Here is a 19,115-nt window from a genome sequence, read left to right as displayed (position 1 = left end):
AGGTGGCTCATAGTTTTTGTGTTTTACAGTAACAGTCTTTTTCATGTATTTATACAAAGCTCTGTCCAGATAATTTTGTTGAGGCTGAATTTGAGTTTGTAAATATTTTGATACATTTATAATCTGTGGTATGTCACAATTCTCATTACTTTTCTGAAACATCTCATTCTTTTTATGGTTGTTTACAGCCTTTGCTGAAGTCACCTAGAGCAAGCCAGAGCTGCTTCTTGGGAGTAACTGCTCTTGTACATAGGTTTTGTTCAGCTCACAGCTCCTGTGGTGTTGTACCTGCTGTGCAGAGTGTGATAAGGACTCTTGGGAAATTTTTGGGAGGAAACTGTACTGTGCAAAATCCAGAACATCTCAGCAAGGTATTGGTTGTACAGAGGCACATGATATAGGGCTTTACTTTTCTGTTCCCTTGATGATCTAGAACTTGTTTGATGAAAATGGTAATCATTGGATTTCCAGACAGCCATGAATACAAGCTTAGTAAATGAATATTTCTTGCTAGAATGAGCTGATAAAATTTTGTAATCTGACAAGTAGAACCTATCAAGTATGGGTGTTCTTGTGTGTGGAAATAAAGAAAAGCCTTGGCTTTCCTGATGAAGCAAACTTCATACCATTGAGCAATATGAAGAACACATATCTGTTGACAAATTAATATTTTAATTTAGCTGTTGTGTCCAGAAATCTATGTTGAATCACTAAAATGTCAAATATCTGTGATCAAAAGGGACAAAATATCAAAGTACTTGAAAAACCTTTCCAGTACATAAAATTTGTGACTTTTGCTTTCCTGTTGCAATGTAGTCTTTTAAAAAATATTTTTGTATTCCCCCTTACAAGTATACTTACAAGTGCCACATGGTCCATATTTGTCTTGTCCTTCCTGTAAAGCCAGGATATTGGTGGTACAATGGGACCTGCAGTAAACTCCCCAAATCACCAGTAATCATTTTAAACAGATTTTTGCACAGAAAATGCTAGTGCCATGAAATTCAATGTACAGCTACCAGCACTTGGAGAGCTTTCTGTTCTGCCTTGCTCTGCATTTCCAGCTGCAGCTGGTGCTGAAAGCCATCGGGAACGCGGGGCTGGCAGCGGCTGCGCTGGCTCCTGCTCTGAGCTCGTGCGCTGCCCTCAGGAGCCATCCCATGGAAATCCGCCTCGCAGCCGTCCAGGCCTTCCGGCGCATTCCCTGCTCCCTCAGGGTGAGTGATTCACTGCCACACGTTTGGGACTTGTTGGAATAGTTACAGAACACACAAATGGATAAGGAACAAGTGTAGACATGTTCCAGCAGAGCCCCTCTGCTATTGGAGGAGAGGGTAGAACCACCCAGATGAACAAACCTATAATAAGGTTTGCTACAGTTGAGGTAACACATCCAGTGTCTGGGACTTCTTAATTAGGCACTGCAGTTGGGTGTCTTCTGTCTGCAAGGATGATGGCTGAGAACCCATAGGATTTGATTTTTCCCATAGACTGTTTCACTGTTTTAATCTCTGAAACATAAAGTATTAATGTGAGAAGCTTGTTGTGATTTGCAATACACTGCCACAGTTAGAACGTTTTGTTAAGTGGTTTAATGGAAGAAAGTTCAAGACTTGTTTATCTTTAATACCTTGCTACTTAGAAGAATGGCAAAGCCAGGAGTGCTGGTCTGGGCCAAGCTGGATGTCTTGCTCCAGATGAACGAGAAGCTCCACATGGACTTGCACTTGGAGAAACACCTTTCTATGGCTTTTTAAAATTTAATTTCAGCATGGATTGGTGTGATTCACTTGTTCTGCAGTTATGAAGCTTGGTGTTGCTCATTAGACATTTCAAAGTATCAAGTCTGTATGTTGTTGTGTACCCCATCATTGTCTGGCAAATGAACTGAGTGGACTGGGGCTGTTAAATGCTAATAAAAATGTTAGTAGTATCAGTCACTAGTTTCTTAATTTTTTTTGTGAACTACCAGGAATTATCTTGGTTGATACTGGGGAAATATTGAACAGAATGAATTTATTGCTGGCCTGCTCTTTGATTGAGACCAAAAGTAATGATCTTAATAGTCTGTGAACAATGCCATGGCCATTGTTGTCTGTGTATTGGCTGCAGCACGTGAGAGGTACAACAGACACATCTCCCATGTGGTGGGATAAAACCATCCTTAACAGTTGTGCTGTTAGGGGAGGCTCTGTGTTGCAGAGTCCTGTATAGATTTGTCTGTGTAGGATTCAAGGTCATAATGACAATTTGTTCAGGAAATTTGTGGAGAGGGTAGTATAGACAATATGTAGATACATTTGTATCCATGTTACATGAAGTGGCTTTGTTGGGTATAAGGCTATTTAAGGTATAAACGTAGCAATAGCTCTTGGAGAACAAAAAACCCACCAACACCTGAAAGTGGGTTTCAGTGGGAAAAGGTGTTCCAGGGGAGGGAATCATAATTGTCCTTATCTTTTTGTGCTTTTCTCTTAGAATGCTATATTAGTTCAGCTGTATCAAGCAACCAGCGAAGATGTGGAAATAAGAATTGCTGCTTATTATATAGCAATGAAATGTCCACATGAAGAGTTATTTAAACAAGTACAAAAGACTTTGCTGAAAGAAACATCCAGCCAAGGTCAGCCAAGCCTTGAAGTCTTACATGTTCCTAATTGATACTTCAATGTGACATTTACTTTGCAGGTGTAATGGTACCGATCTATGTCAATTTTTATTTAATCTCAATGCTTTGTAGATTGTTTCTAAATAATTGTTTGTATGATTGTAACATTTTATATTCAAATTGTGATACTGTTAGTTTAGCAATAGTAAGGACTGACTTTTCATAGAATTAGTTCCTTCTACAGGCAACATTTCATTCTCTGAAGGCTCCTGAGAAGGATGTATAGATGCTCAGTGCATTAGAAATACAAATTCATGACTGCAAATTGTATTTTGTTAAGTTGAGAAAGAATCAAGTGGCAGAAAAAAATGTTACGATTTTCTAAAATGGTTTCACCACATTCAGTGAAGGGTGCCTCTAGACTAATCCCTTGCATTTCCATCTGCCAAGAAGAAGCAAACATGAGAAGGGTATCTGTAAGATTGTTTGCAGGCAGATGAAAGCAGGCTCTGTCTGCACTGTGTCTGGATCCTGGCCAGCTCTGCCTTGGAGCTGGGATCCATTTCCCAGGATGTTGTGTCCAGACCAGTGTCTCCTGCAGTGATTGTGAGTTCAGGCTCAGCATTGTGTTCACCTGCTGATGTGGCTTGTGGTTTGGAGGGCACTCATTCCCCTCTGTTCAGAGTTCAGATGGAGAGAAATTGCATCCACCTCCAAAACCTTGTCAAGGTGTGCCCTCAGTGACTCCTCCTGGGGACTCCATGTAGAAAATTTAATTTGTCTGATTTATGAAGGAGCTCTACAAGTCCATCCAAAATGTTGTGTGTTACAAACAATTTAATGCAGTACTCATGAATATTCTTAATTTATTTTCTTTGTCATTTGTTGATGTGACAGCTAAATAATTTATATAATAAGCTTTTGAATAACGAGCGCTTTTGAAGGCATGGGGCACATGTTAGCTTTTAGTTCCACAATCAGAAAATGAAATTTGAAAAGAAGTTGGGTTGTGAAAAATGCAGTTACATCAGTATTCAGTGTCTGTGCATTGAACTAGCACTGGAGCCTAATATCTTTTATCTTCAGGAGACAAAAAAGCCTCTATTTAGGAACTACACTCCAGAACATTTGCCCCCCATCACACATCACATACATGGTCAAACTGGGACTCCACAGTGTCATGCAGAAATGCTAATCCTTAATCACAATTGTTTAATTGTATGTGCCTTTTTTATTTAAGGTGCTGTTGCAGTTGGTGCATCAGACTGATTCTAATTATGCTGAAAATGAATGGATTCTGCTGTGGTTAGGGGAATGGTGAATTAATGGTGATATATAAAAAATAGAATTTATGGTGGTATCTTAAAAAAAAAATTGCTGTATCTGTTTTTAAGACTCTTGTCATTTTCTCTGATTTTTACATGCTTTTCTTTGTTGAATTTTAGTGGGCTCCTTTGTTTGGAGTCATCTCACTCAGCTCCTGGAGACAGATGACCCATTGAAGGAGCACCTTCGAGATTCTATTCCTGATGAAATCCTTAGCAAAGATTTTGATGGGGAGATGTGGAAACACTCCTCATACTCTGATGTCACATTTCACTCAGGTATGTGCAGTTTTAGAACTTAATACTTTGTAGCAAATGGATTATTAACATCCCACATGGCTTTTCTGACCCCTTACATATTGTTCCAGAGAACTTTGATTTTTATGATTTAATATTATCCAAATATGCAAATGTAAGCTTGATTCTGCTCTGACCTTAATTGGAGCATATGAAATGTATTTCCAGCAAACCAGATCCATACACCTTTGCCTCTTGTGAGAGAGGAGACTAAGAACCAATGAACACTTAAGATTACTTTTGTGAACATCAGCTTTTAATTCCTTCCTTAGTTAACTTCCTTTGCAGCCACTGGGGACTGGGTTGTTTTTTCTTCTCCTAATCCATGTGCTGTCCTTGGTATAAGAGAAGAGACAAACTAGTTCCTTTCTGTTTTACTATCTGTTCATTTGTTTTCAGTGAAAATGCTAGATGTTGTTTTACAGAGTTACATTTTGATTTTCTGTCCATTTCCTCCAGTGCATTTATCTATCTCTTGCATTATAAATACTTTCCTTTTGATGTTAGTGAGATAATACCCAGTAATATCTAGTAAATATGGAATTCCAGTAACTGGAAGTTACTTACAGTAATGCCTTTGCTGTATTAAAAAGTTAAATATTTTCACCTGTTGACAATGTTTCATTCACCATCTTCTTATTGAGTGGAGTAACAGTTTCCAAAGAATTATGAATTTTGCAAAACATATGAGAACAGCTAACAGACATCTATTTTCTGTTGCAGCTGGTGCAGGTGCAAATATGGAAGCATCAGTGGTCTTTTCTCCTACATCTTTTCTACCACGAACAGTCGTGACAAATTTGACTGTTCACTTCATGGGACAGGCTATAAATCTCCTGGAGGCAAGTTTATGGATTTTTTAATTGTGGGAGTGTTTTATCCCCCTTCTGAAGTGACACTTGGAATATTGAAGTACAAAGCATTTTCTGCTTTCCTGTTGTAGTTCCTTTAGCAAAATGTGCTTTTCACTGCTGTAGCACGGTTCTCTCGGACTGAAGAGTCCTTTGTGTAATGGGCTTAGTCAAAATAAAAGCACTATTACTCTGCTGGTGCCACGCACTAGGAAAGTGACTTCTACTCAGCTCTTGGGGATTCAAATGAAACATTAAAGTCAGTGCTTTCTGAGACACTGCTCCTGTTTAGGATGGTAAGATTCCTTTTCTTGGTGTACAGTGGGAAATGGATTGCCTTGGGTACACCATTGCTTTAATTCAGAGGTAGATTCATTTGTACTTAGCTGAAGTCACTGGTCCAGTGCCATTGACCTTCCAGTGCTTGGCACATTTCAATGACCTGCCTGTGACCCCATCATCTTTACCTGCTGTGCCAGGTACCAATGTGCACATGATAAAAAGAAAGTATTTAATGTAGCCTTCAGATCTCAAGTTTAAGCTTGCAAGAGAACAAAACTTTTTTTTCAGTGCTACATACCCTGGATTTATCTATGTTAGTAATTCTGTTTTAAGCAAACTTCCAAACAGAATCTTATTTCAGAGCATGAAAAGGATGTGTTATTTATTGTTTTCCAGCCAAAATACAGTTTTTAACATGCCAAACATGTTTTACAGTTTTTTTAACATGCCAAAATAGCAGTATCCCCTTTTGGCCCATTATGGTGTAAATGGATCTTAATACCTGAAGGAAAAAGTATTTTTATTTTGGACTGAGCTTTGCATATCTAATTTTTTGGGGAAGATTTAATACTGGAATATCCAGTATTGAATACTGAAGGAGGTAGAATGCTAAACCTCGTAGACTGTGATCTTGCCTTGCAAATCTTTTGTGTTGGTTATATCTGGTTGTATATTTGATTTTCTGCTTTAGAACTGACCGTGGCCTATACATGTCACTGTTCGGCTTTTCACTGCTGCATGCTTTTCACTAGGTTGGTGTACGATTGGAGAATGCTGAAACTCTCATAGAGAAGGGGTTTGGGCCGAAATCTTCTACTTTCAGTGACTATTTTTTTGGAAACACCAAAGAAGGAAACCACAAATCAGAAACTCCAGTGGAGACAGCAGAAGAAGTCAAGCAGAGGAACCCGACTTTGAAGCGATACAGCCCCACTGATCACCTTGTGAGCAAGTCTGGCAAGCCAAAGCTGAGAAAAACAAACCAAAACTGTCTTGGTAGAAAATACAGTAAGATGAATGAATTAGTCAAAAAGGTAACTGAATCTGTAGATCTTGGAAAAATTAATGACGTTTTCCAGTCAAACACAGGGCCCCATCTCACACTGGGCAAATGCTCTGGATTACTGTGACTCCTTTGCATAAAGCACATGTAACTCGTTCTGCTCACTTGCAGAGAACTTAACAGCTGCAGAAAATACGGAGCAGCAAAGAGCCAGATTTTTAGGGTTTTTTTCAGATTGTTTTATTGTCTTAAAACAATGACACTCAGCCATGGGATTATGTTGCCTGTGTTTTGGGCTTCCTCTCATTATTTTGAGCTCTGGTTCCTTTATGCTGATGTCCTTTTGTTGATTGACTGCTGTGGCACTGTAAACAGCTGCTTGATGTTGAGTTCCTGAGTCCTGTTGTTTGCAATCTGACTTCCCAGTTTGATGTCAGATGTTACATTGATGCTTTGTGAATTTATTCATTTTTGGAGAGAGCTATATTTTATGTACACAACAGGGAAGCTCTGAGAATTTACTTCAGTTGTTGATGTATTAGCTGGAAAAATCAGGAACTGTGATTCATTTAGTTTGTCTTAGATGATCTCTCTTCTTGGACTCATCTTCTTAGGGTTTCTTCTTAGAGAGTAAGCTCATGATATTGTGTTGCTATGGTTTTGTAGAATTGTAAGGACAGAAAATGTAAAATTTTTACTTCCTAGCAGGTTATTTAGCAATCAAGGCATCCCTAATGTTGTTTTGAGATTGTATTTTTCAAAGCTTCATCTGTTTGTGGGAATGTTCCTTTGGCTGTCCTCTTAGCACTGGACAGGACCAGTGTCCATAGTGACAGCCAGCTTGTGTGCTATGGAGCTGAAGGGTAGCTGGAAAGAGCAGCTGCTAATCCAGGGTCTGAAGTGGTCTCCAAAGTACTTGTGAAAGGGAGCATAATGTTTCTTTACGAATAGCATAGCCTGCATTGAGGAATTGTTTATTGTGAGTTTGAAAGGAAATTATAACACACTTCCTTTTGATTTCTTTTTTTTATCTTGTCAGTTCACTGAGAGAACAGTAAGAAAGGAGGCGTTGAAATGTCAGCTAAGCATGAAAATCTTTGGAAATGAACTTAGCTTCTTAAATTGTGAAGATTTAAGAAAACAAATGAAACATTATTCCTTAAATCTGGCTGAGTTGGCTGTCAAACTTCTGAAGGTAAAAGGAACCTTTTTTCTATTCCAAAGTAAATATCTTGAGAAATTGCCTTCTGACAGATATGTTAAAGATACAAAATATTGCTTGTTATTTCTCTAAATTGAACTCTAAAAGACACCAGTGTATATTTGGTTTAAACAGCATTCAGTACATTAGGCCAAGATTTGTTCTGCTGTTTAATGGTTCTTACTTCTTTCATTCAAATCCATCCATGCTTAAATGCAAATTCTTTTTTTAACTAGAGTAGGACTGGTGTCTGACTCATGCCATGGCCATAGGCAGGCTTTGGGCTGCTTTCTTCTTTGTGTCCCAGATCAGCTCAGGTAAAGACACTTTTAGAATAGATAGATGCAGTCAAAAGTTATATCTGACAAATTTATTGAATGCTAACTCTATTATGCAAAATAATATTCTGGGTTTTGTTTGGGTTTTGTTCACCACAGGGGCAGGAGGTCCAGTTTAATAAAAGGATGAGCTTGGCCACTGAAGAGCTGCAGTTTCCAGCAATTTCAGGCTTTCCTGTTCAACTGGCAGTCAATGCCTCAGCAGCAATCAACATAAAAATCAAAGGGAATGCTGATTTCAAACAACAGTCCAATTTCTTTCTAAATGGATATATCAAACCAAGGTATTAAATGCTGCAAATGTGTCCCTTTCACATGTCCCTGATGTAAAGTATTAATTCCTGCTGTGAAAGTTTTGTGCCTATTAATTAATGAGGAGATTCCTGAAGAACAAAAGCAGTCATCATCTTTCTGTTGCTGAATGGTTGCCATGGTGTAAGGGCAGCAGTGCTTTCCTGTCCTGCCTGTCTGATTTTGAGCTCTCACTGTGTTATTCCAGTACTAGTCTAAGCTGACTATTCCTCTCTGTCTCTAGATCAGACTCCTGAATTGTTGCATGAAGATGATTTTTTGGAATGTTTTACATGTGACAAGGGAATTTTTATTGGGATCAAATAATGCTCTTACAGGTTATGGATGCACAAACCAGTAGAGCATTCAATCCTGTGTTTCCTTACCTGGCTATTTTATCTTTTGCACATACTGAATAAGTTACTAAACTTTACTAAGTGCTGTGCAGAGAGAAACTTGCCCTGTGATACTTAATTCTAATTGTTTCCCCTATCTTAATATTTCATGCTGAAAGCTGCATTCAAATCTCCTCCTTATGAGACATAGTAAAACTATAATCCATGTTAGAAAGTGTGTGTTGGTGCACATTCAGTCTTTTCAGTTATTTCCTGAAACAAAATAGTTCATGATTTTAATCACAGAATATACTGTGTTATAGCATCAAATGCTGTGTATTTATTGAAGAGGTTTAAATTAAGTGCTTTAAAAAGAAACTGCATTTCATGTACATGAATCTTTCAACAGTGCATTTGTTCAGCTTTCTGTCCAAATGGGAATTGTGGGGACTCTGGGACAAGCTGGCCTAAAGTGGTTAACAGGAATGAGGACATCTACTAGTCTTGATGGGGGGATCCAGGTGAAGAAAGGGAAAGAGCTCAAAGTTTTCTTGAACACTCCAGAAGAATCTATGGAGATAATTGATTTCAGGTAAGATTAAGCACGGGCATCTTCAAAAACAGTAACTGTTAACTTTCTTGAATATAACTGACAATTTTGTTTAAATATTGCTGTAACTTTAGCATAATTATTTTAAGTTATTGTTCAAAATTCTTGGTTGTAGCTCTAAACTCTACTACAGAATGGTGGATGAGACAGAGGATATAGATGTCTTCCAAGACCACACAGAGATCAGGTCTTGCACTAGGGAGGAAGGTGAGTCCAGCTATTATGTTTGTCTTAGAAAGGCATTCTGAAATATCCATAACAGATTGTTTTATTCACTAGAGTTTTTTTTCACATATTATTTCTAAAGTTCTACAGTGCAATGTTAATTTTTGTGTTTTCTTTGTTTGCTGTTCTAATTGAATGTTCAACTGTTGTCTTCCACTAGTATCTGAGATTATTGGCTGGCAGCTGTGTTCTGCAATGTCCTATCCTGACCCAGCCAGTGGTTTGGTTTTCCCCCTCAGTGGACCTTTGAGAGTGGCTGTGACATTAACTAAGCAAGACAGAGGCCTGCAGCAGTACGTGGTGGAAGCTGCCTATGACCACATAGCTCAGGTACCACTGGCACACTGGGCTCTGCCTTTAGCTGCAGTTTGCTGTTCTGCAAACTGCATCTCAGTACTACATATCCAACCCTCTGCATTCCAAGCTCTGTGTTATTGTTCATTCCATTCCCAATATATGGGAAGATATGTTGGACACAAATTGCTGATGCTGATAGGAGGTGTATACTCTTTTTATCTACAAAACAGCACACACAAACAATCTCTTGTCTCAGTGTGAGAGATTTGTTTTGTAAATGGTGTGCCAACGAATAATGTGATTATCCTTTTTTTCTTTCAGGAGAATTCATGGATCCCTAGTGAAGCTGTCTTTCACTTCTTCCTTGGGACTCCAAAGTCAGACTTGAAAAGAGATATTGGTGTTGACCTAAGTTTTAGTGTCCCACAGAGGAGATTCAGAATCCAATTGATACAACCCAAGAAAAAAATTGAGATTGATGGTAGGTTTTTCAACTAAGAGCCTGATCATCAGCTAATATCAGTTAGGAGAACTGCATTACAATTAACTGAGAAATATCAGCATATTTCACTCACTAACCTAATGCTGAAACTACTATGTGATAACTGTTCAGTTTACTGCTTTAGGAAGCAGCCATTCCCAATGGGGTTTGCATCTTGGTTAAGACTATATTTTGCACAATCAGAGGTTCAGTACCTGGTTCATAAAGTCATGTTAGAGAAGAAATCTGTTACCAGGATTGATGAATTGAAGGCTAAAGAATATGGTGCATTGTTCTGACATCTTTTACATATGCTGATCTTGCCTTACTGTTTCAATTTGCTGTGTTCTGTTAGTTGTGAGATGAAGTTAGTTGTTGCTAAATCACTGAAGTACTGACTATGATATTGTCATCCATTATAATAAAAAATAACATTTTAATCACAGTGTACCATAGAATTCAGAATCTACAAAACCCATTGAGGAAATATAAACTGATCAATTAATGGTAATAATATAGCTGCAACATATTGCAGCTTCTTTGGTGTGCTGGTCAAGTGATGTTTTGTGTTGATGTATTCCACCATATCATGTATTTAAAATTTTCCACTCCGATTTTTTTTTTTTTTTTGATCCTGGTTATTTCCAAATGGATTGCAAGGATGCTTTACCAACACTGTGCAAAGCTTTGTGTGCACAGTGTTCTGAGCTCCTGAAATGTCTCCACAGCACAACACAGCTTACAAGTTTTAGCACAGGCCTAAAGTGCGTAAATCAATTCCAGAACTAAGCTGGTTTTGTTGGAGACAGCTTCTTTACCTCTTCTCAATTATTCTCCTCAGAATATGTTTTCAAAATTACTAGTTTATTCTGAAGACACTTTGCAAAATGCCAATGCAAATTCTGATCCTAACTTTTTTTTCTTTGAGCTGATATGTTTTTAATCTCTCTGTATCTATTGTTTATAAAAAGAACAGCTATCATTTCAAGTTCAGTCTTAAGAAGCATCACTGAACAGTAAAGAAAATGTAAAGAGTTTTCTTTTTCTCCAAGGGAGGATTGAGTTCTCTAAAAGTTCCCGAGTTGGACACCTGGAGCTGATAGTGGATGACCGAGATGTGTATTACATTAAGGTATGTTTGCATTTCAGGACGTCTCCTTCTAGCATGAATACTTACATAAAAGCACAGAAAAGAAAGGCAGGGAAAATACACATATTGAAAAACAGTTTTGTGAGCAATCCATCAGAGGAATTACCAGTTCTCCTTATTACATATTTTTGAGATAGACTCAGTGCTAAATTTCAACCTAAATCTCTGTGAGACCGCCAATATTTTCAGTAACACCCTATTAATTTCTGGCCTGGTATTGCAACATTCGTAGTGATTTCAGTCCTAAAACCAGCAGAAGCTGAAGGAAGTAGCATCTTGCACCACTGTGACCTCTGTGTAACTGGAAAAACAAATCCATCCTTCCTCCCCATTATTTATCAATGGCAAGTTTTAGGCTTTGAAAACATGTCTTTTCTTCCTCCTCTCATCTCATTTCTGAAACCCCAAGTCTATACTATTGCTTTCTTAAAACTTCACTTATGTTGTTCAGCAGCTTGAGGTTTGAGGTTTGCTTTTTGATTTGTTTGTTCTAGGGAATGGCAGATTTGCAGATGCTGAGTGGAAAGCAGAGATACATGACCCAGCTGGAGGTAAAGCTGATAAAGCAAAGCAGTCCTATCATTTTGTCAGGAAACATCACTAAACAGCTTGGCAAGAAGATAGCTTTTTCAGTATCTCTGAATAATTTGTTGAAGGATGCTGCCTTTCTTTCAGGTTAGAGGACAGTAAGTATTTGCCATATAAATGCAAGTTCTGCAGCTGTTATTTGTTAGAGTTGCATGGCTTTGGACATTTATTCCTTAAATTTCTTTCAAGTCCATAAGGACTCCTTTTTAAAATTACTATCCTGCATAAATTAATACAAATATATATATTTCAGAATAAAAGAAATTTTAAAATCAGTCTGTTTTGAATTACTGTTGGAAAGGGTAGAGGAAATAAGATGAAAGGAATTACTTGATAAAAACATGCCAAAAAATAACAGCTGTTTTTCACTTTTGTTAGTACAAAACAGTGCAGAGACACATATTTGTAGCTGAATGTCTCTTAAGACCTGCTGTTCTAAAAATCTTGAAGACTTTTTTTCTCATAAATAAGCTAAGAGGAAAATACAAGAGAAAGTATCAGAAAGAGAGCCTTAATATTTGTATAACATCAATACATTAAAATTAAAATAATACAGTGAAATAAACCAGTAATTTATGTCTAAAACTCTCATTTTTGACTGAAATGTCATAGGGTTACATGGTACTTTCAAACAGAACTAACTAACAGAACTAAGGAATGCAGAAGGCAGTTTGTGTTTTGGTGGATGATCTTTTGGTGAAGTTTTCATCCTTAGCTTTCACATGGATTGCCAGTGACTGTATCCAAGCCAGTTCTGGTCTGATTTCAAACTCCCAGCACCTGAGAACTTGGCTGCACCAGCTGTGCTGCTGCAAAGCCACAGGCTGCTCTGACTTTATTAGAGGTGAACATCCGCATGTTCACACGTTAGGCCTTAGTTAATTAAAAGATTTGTCTGTCTGAATTTGTTTCCTTTGAGAAGCAGCTTTGGCTGCATGCATTTCAATAAGCTTGAAGCAGGTTGTGAGAAGTGTGGTCTGCAGGCTGTCTGTGGAGATGAAGAAAGACACTTTCTGAACATCCAGCTCTGTCTTTTTATCTCTTCACTACACAGGGAGTTCATAACGGTGGAGAGACTGAATGCCCTTTTGGTTTCCCCACTGTAGTATTCCTTTAACTAGCTGAAGTAACTTCAAGCTCTATCACTGCATAATCATTTCTATTCTTTCTATAGGACTTCTGGAGAAAAAGGTTGATGATAAGCAGAGACAATACACACTGGAAGGGGAGACTCACCTGCCAGGTGTTCTTGGAGTTCATGCCATTGCTCTTCTCCAGCAGCGTGAGGGATTGTGGTCTCATGGTCTGCAGATTAAATATGGACTTCTAGGTACACTGAAAAACAGGGAAAGTAAAAGTATTCTGAATTACTTATTTTTCCTACAAGATTTGCCTCTGTGGTTAGAGCGCAGTAGAAAGATTTCAGTTAATTTTTAAACTGTGATCTGACACTTGGGAATGAGTTTCTGTTTCAGTTGGATATACTTTACTCTTTGAGTCTGCATATAAAACCAATTTTTTCAAAGTGGACTTTTCACAAGCATTATCCATCATTAGATTAAAAATCACTTTTTCAATGAGAATTGCTCCTAATTAATTTGTGTTTTCAGATGATTGCATGCATGCACTCAATAATATGAGGGGTGGTTTCTAGGAAGCAGCTGGCTTTGCTCCCCTGATTGCAATATAGGAATTGTGTTAGTTTTGTGGGACAAAGCAGGTGAACATCAGTGCAGTTATATCAAAGTATTGAATGCTTGTAGCAGCTAATCATGATAAATGTTAGAGGGAGATTGTTTATGCTTACTCTATTGCACCTTCAGAGAGTACGTAGCAATATGAATAATAAAGTTTTCTTAAACCTATGCAGGCATGGCCCCATAATTTTGCTAAAAAATGGCATACTGATCACAGTATTTTATAAAGAGCAAAGAAAACATACCTGAGCACTTGGACACTACCTTAAGATGCCTGGCTGTATCTATGTAATTGTGCAGTTAGATACTTGGAGCATAGTTACACTTTAGTTTAAACCCAGTTTGACAGCTATTCCACCTGAAGTGTTCAGCAAATACTTCCTTGCAGAAGTACTGGATTTTTCATTTTAAAAAGTATTCCTAGTTATTAGTTGGAGCTTCAAATTCATTATTGCAATTTTCTTCTCAATGTCCAGAAGGGCTGGGAGTTTTTTGGCTTTTTTTAAAGATGAAATGTCATGTAATGTCATGGTGTTGGGAGCTAGGTGGTAACAGAAAATCATCAGATATTGTGTGATACCAAGAAAGCTGCAAAGTTTGATTGTGATTAGTTTGTAGTTCTTTTACTTCAACCAGGTAAAATTCTGTTTAAGTAATGAAGTTTGTGCATTTATAGGATAAATCAACAAGGATACAATTGTAAAAATAAACAAATCTCACTTTGATGTTCTGAAAAGTAGAAGTCTTGAAGCCAGTGCCAGATTTATACTATTAACACTTTGAAAGATTAATTCTGATTTACTTGAATAAGTAACTGTGATTTAACTTGAGCAGGAGAGGCAAAAACCCCTTGCCACGAGTGCAGCACGCAGCAGAAAGTTCAAGTGGAGATGGGTCCACGGGGCTTCTACAGCCTGGAGCTGGGCCATGAGTTTCACTGTGTGCAGGCTCCCTCCTACAGCCACCAGGTGGGTGCTGAGCCAGGCACTCTGTGCTGGGCACCCCTGTGGCACCTGTACTCAGGGCTCTCAGCATGAGCAAGAGATCACAGCAAAAAGGCAATGCCCTCTTCTTTAGGTTCACCTGAAACATGAAGTGACTGCATCTTGGATTTCCTCCCAGATGGAAGTGAACTATGGGAAACATTGGGATGAAATAAACAACAAGAAGAAAGTGCTGATCAGCCAAGCCTTTAAGAACAGTTCCAGTTCATCTGTAGTCAGCTATTTCATGGAGGTAATAGTGATGCTGAAAAGTAAGACCTTCACTTCAAATATTTAACAGACAGACTAAGAATAAATTTTGTATTTTTTTTTATTACTACCTTTTTTTTAAAGTATGATGTGTACTCATAATATAAGGCAAGTACCCAGACCTAATAATTTTGAGCTTGCTGAGGTTTTAGCTCAGAGACACTGAATCTCTGACATTTGCTGGAAGATAAATTTTGCAAATACTGGAAAAGTTGGGGTGTAATTTGCTCTGAGGTTTTTGCATTATTAACTCATATAAAATGATTGTAGAGATTTATGAAAGCTGCTTTGGTGACACAATGTGGAAGGAGGGCACAGGTTATAACAACTCAGAATATTATAGCATTTTTCTTTTTGAATCTCCTGTAGTTGTAACGAATGCATATTAAAGAAACTTCAGTCTATAACTGGTGAGCATGCATGAAAATCTATAGAGTGAATGGCAAATGTGCAAAGGCAGAAGCTGTGACCTTCCTGCTTATGTGTGTGGAACTTACACAGCCCTGAGAATGGGATCTTGTTTTTGTTTAAAGTTGCTTCACTTCTTTTCCAGTTTACCATGCAAGTCCTGGAAAAACAGATGAATTACAGAACCCAGCTGCAGCACTTGCACACCTCTCAGGTGTATTTGCAGAGCAGCACCAACTTTGAGGTGCAGTATAATGACCATGTGCCATTTGTGGCTGGGCTGCAGTGGAAGGATGCATCCAGAAATGGCCTGAAGAAGTGGGAAGGTGAAGTACCACAAACCATTTCCAGTCTGTGATTAGAAAAGCAGGCATTGGAAGCTGCTGCCAGGTTTCTCTGAGCAGTTTTGCGTGAGTGCAACAGAATGATAAAGATGTTTGTTGGAAGAGAGAGACCCTGGAGATTGTCCAGCCCAGCTTCCTGCTCCAGTCAGGGCTATTTCTAGCAATAGATCACATCTGTTGTGGCTTTGTCTAGCTGAATTTTCAAAACCTCCAACTTATCACAGCCTGGCTGGCCTCTTCCAGCAGTTCCATTTACACTAGGGAAGGACATTCATTTCATTATATATAACCCAGAGATTTTAGCAATTTCAAGAGAAAAGGTTGTTAGTAGCATTTTAGCTTCATTCTGGAACCTCTGGATCTTATCAGCCTTGAAGTGGAGTTAGAATCCAGGTAGTCTGAAATCTCATGTTTCTATCAGCTTTAATATATGTCCCTTGCAGGTGGGTTCAGTATAGACACCCCATGGCTCTACCTGTACACAGCTCACAAACTGCACCAGCCTCAGCATTCTGCTTATTTACTGACATCCCAGCTGACAGCTGCAAGAGCTCTCTCCATTAAAGACCTTGTACTGGAACTATTCTATAAAGATCAAGGCAATGAGAAGGAAGGAAAAGTTCACATTTACACACCAGCTACCACATACCTGCAGGTGAGTGACATGGTGCACAGGGTGTATGGCTTTGGGGACAGGGCCCTGGGATATCACTGTGCCCTGACTCTGTGGTTTCTAAGCTTCCTCCTCATTTATTTTAGACTGTGCTATGCATAGAGATTTAAAACTAATTTAGTTGCTGTTCATTAGACAATGGGATAGACTTCTGTCACTATGGAATTTGACTTATGTTTATGATTAGGATGTTCCTTTATCAGCTTTTCCTCCTTAGGTCACTACTGCTTCAGGCACAGTCATGGAGAAATGTGAGAAACATTCTTGAATGAGAAAAAAGTGTTAAACTATCAACTATTTAGCTTTTTGTCCCACCTTTTTTTGGAGGAGATAAAATAAACTTTGAACTCTGTGTGGTAATTTGGGGTATTTTGATAATGGAAAAGATGGCACACATTTCTAATAGTTCTTGTAAGTGATCATTCTGTCACCTCTGTGCCGTGCTGCTGCACAATGGAATGCTGTCTGTCCTGGCTCAGCCAGACTAATGTCTTTGTTTTTCAGGCATCCACAGTTAATCATCTTGGGAGGAATGTTCTGCATAGCTATAATGAAATGGTCTCTCTGTGGAATCAGCTCGTGAAGAATGAGATTCATTTGGAGAATAATGAACCAGCCAAACTTCTCTGCTTTAAGATAAAGAGTACGAAACAGGAATTCAACTTCACAGCCAGCTATCAGAATCTGCCAACGGTGAGAAAGAGAAACAAAAGCAATTTTTTTTGACTCAGCACTCTCTTCCTAAAAGATGTTATTGCTAGTGTTGAAACTTAAACCCTTCCAGTACTGCATCGATTTCTGTCTGTTTTGACAGGCTGCAGTGCAAATCTAGGTTCAAAAAGAAAACAAAAACTTGTGTGGCATAGTCTGGGGTACTTCTCACCTATTAGAGAGCCCAGTCAGTCAGGGAGGAGAGGGTGTAGAGAGACAGTGTGACTAGAAAGAAAGCTGGAGATGTGGTTACTCTCAACTTGATGAAGATGTATGAGAGGTGTAGGAGATTCTGCTGTCCTGGAGAATCAGAATCTCTTGTCTGCTAGTGAGCATGGTAACAACCCAGGTTTATAGGCTATTTTAATCTCTACATCCCTTCTAGTCTTAAAATAATTTTTGCTTTGCTTGATGTCTGTGGCACAGGAAGGATAATCAGCAGTTTCTCCTCAAAATAGGTTCTTTGATCAGTTACTTTGGTCCACTCACACCTTGCAGGAAGTCTTAAAAAGTGTTTTTCTAAACATAGCTTTGAAAATGCTTTTTCCATGCTTTGAAAATCCAGTTTGGTTTTTTATGTACCAGAGCTTGCCTATGTTGCAAGTAGGTGCCACTCAAGTGATACATTAATGGGCATTTGTCTTCTGCTGGAGTCAGTTTTCTACTGATGACACTTTTAATCCTCTGAGAGATTAATGGAGATCTGGACTTAACTGCAGCAGAAATGGTTTGTCTATCAAGTGACAGCCTTGCTGCATCCTGTTGAACAACATGGTTTCCATACTGAGGTTCCTGAATATGAATGCAGTAAATCTGATGCAATTGTCCTTTCCTGTTCTGGTCTCATGATCTGAGTGCAGCCTAAGAAGACAAACTTTTCTGTGAAGATTGTATGGAAAGATTATAAAAGTCAGCCTGTTGTACTGCAGTGTGAAGGTCAGATAAAGGAGCTGAGGAAGGAGAAGATGCTCTATCAAAAACGTGCAACCCTTCATTTCAGGTTTAGTATTCTTATCTCTATCTTTTAAGAATGTTTTGGCCTAAATTTAATGTGCATCCTGATGCTCTTAGGAAGTGTTCTGGGCTTTACAAAGTGTGGCACATGCACAGAGTCTGTTCTTTGTCCCATCTGGTTCCCTGAACTTGCTCAAGTACAGCAGCTTCATGGGCTGTTTTTTTTGCATCCATTAGGTTTTGGCCTCTTTGTTGAAATGACAATGAACAAAGCTGTTCCAGGCAACAGACATGCTTGCTGGCAGCTCAGCCAGGCAGATAGCCTCCTTTCCTGAAAACAGCAGGATTTATGGTGTGTCCAAACTTGTATGTGGTGAGGAGTTCCAAAATCCCGATCTGATTCTCTCTGCCATCCTTGTGCCTTTTTCCTAGTCCTTAGGCATTATATAGCCATTCTAAAGCCAGAGGTATTCTCTTAGAACATGTAACAAATGGTCTTATTTAGATTTTGGAATATAATTCCATTTTCTGATGAGAATGAGTACACTTCTCCTACATATTGGCTGTCCCTGAAATTTCTCTCTTCATTATCCATTACTAAAGCCCAGCCTGAGGGTTTTAGTAAAAATGTGTGCTCAGATTAGAGACATCTGGATCACTTCTGGGGACATCACAGCTTTCTTAAGGCACAGCAGCATCAACAGGAGTGCACAGGAGTGCTGTGCAGCATAGAGATAACTAAAACACTGGGAGGTGTCTTTTCATTAGAAAAATATGTAAATGAAGAGCTGTACCAGGTATTCTAACATGTGTAAAGGCAGTCCAGTGTCTGCTTATAAGGGTTTGTGCATGCTTCCAAGAGGTCTGACTAAGTAAATGTGCAGAAATATTTAATAAAGTCCATAAACCATTACACTAAAGTAAACTACTCCTAGAGCTGTGTAGTGCTGAACATCTGTTGCACAGGATTCTTGGCATGTAGATACTATTTCTGCATAAAGCATAAAATGTGGATAGGTGAAATTTTCAAACCTGCCAGGAGCTTTTGAACACTCCCTATTTGAAATGAAGTCTTGGCCATGTAGGTATAGAAGGTGTATGTGCTGGTTATGCATGTCAGAACTTCAGAGCAGAACCTTCTCCCATGCATTTACCAAATCCAGGACTGTGTGGAGTTTGTATCAAGTTGTCAT

The 19,115-nt window shown here is 38.6% G+C and overlaps 1 protein-coding gene across 1 annotated transcript in view; it reads left to right on the top strand.

The window, feature by feature from the left end:
* Nucleotides 1-19,115, top strand: part of LOC128933963 (uncharacterized) — a 70,233-nt gene that overhangs the window by 14,097 nt on the left and 37,021 nt on the right. The window contains exons 11-31 of the mRNA XM_054271169.1: nt 189-371; nt 1,065-1,217; nt 2,479-2,623; nt 4,054-4,218; nt 4,954-5,072; nt 6,116-6,307; nt 7,406-7,561; nt 8,005-8,189; nt 8,941-9,123; nt 9,257-9,348; nt 9,527-9,696; nt 9,985-10,144; nt 11,197-11,276; nt 11,789-11,969; nt 13,057-13,212; nt 14,414-14,547; nt 14,702-14,815; nt 15,386-15,566; nt 16,028-16,239; nt 16,762-16,950; nt 17,898-17,968. Coding sequence (XP_054127144.1) covers nt 189-371; nt 1,065-1,217; nt 2,479-2,623; nt 4,054-4,218; nt 4,954-5,072; nt 6,116-6,307; nt 7,406-7,561; nt 8,005-8,189; nt 8,941-9,123; nt 9,257-9,348; nt 9,527-9,696; nt 9,985-10,144; nt 11,197-11,276; nt 11,789-11,969; nt 13,057-13,212; nt 14,414-14,547; nt 14,702-14,815; nt 15,386-15,566; nt 16,028-16,239; nt 16,762-16,950; nt 17,898-17,968 — 3,221 coding nt within the window. The remainder of the gene's footprint in view (nt 1-188; nt 372-1,064; nt 1,218-2,478; nt 2,624-4,053; nt 4,219-4,953; nt 5,073-6,115; nt 6,308-7,405; nt 7,562-8,004; nt 8,190-8,940; nt 9,124-9,256; nt 9,349-9,526; nt 9,697-9,984; nt 10,145-11,196; nt 11,277-11,788; nt 11,970-13,056; nt 13,213-14,413; nt 14,548-14,701; nt 14,816-15,385; nt 15,567-16,027; nt 16,240-16,761; nt 16,951-17,897; nt 17,969-19,115) is intronic.

Source organism: Melozone crissalis, unplaced genomic scaffold (genome assembly GCF_028551555.1).
Source record: "Melozone crissalis strain CALT ecotype California unplaced genomic scaffold, PUWL_Pcris_2 ptg000012l_1, whole genome shotgun sequence".
Classification (NCBI taxonomy): domain Eukaryota; kingdom Metazoa; phylum Chordata; class Aves; order Passeriformes; family Passerellidae; genus Melozone; species Melozone crissalis.
This window is presented reverse-complemented; position numbering and strand designations above follow the sequence as displayed.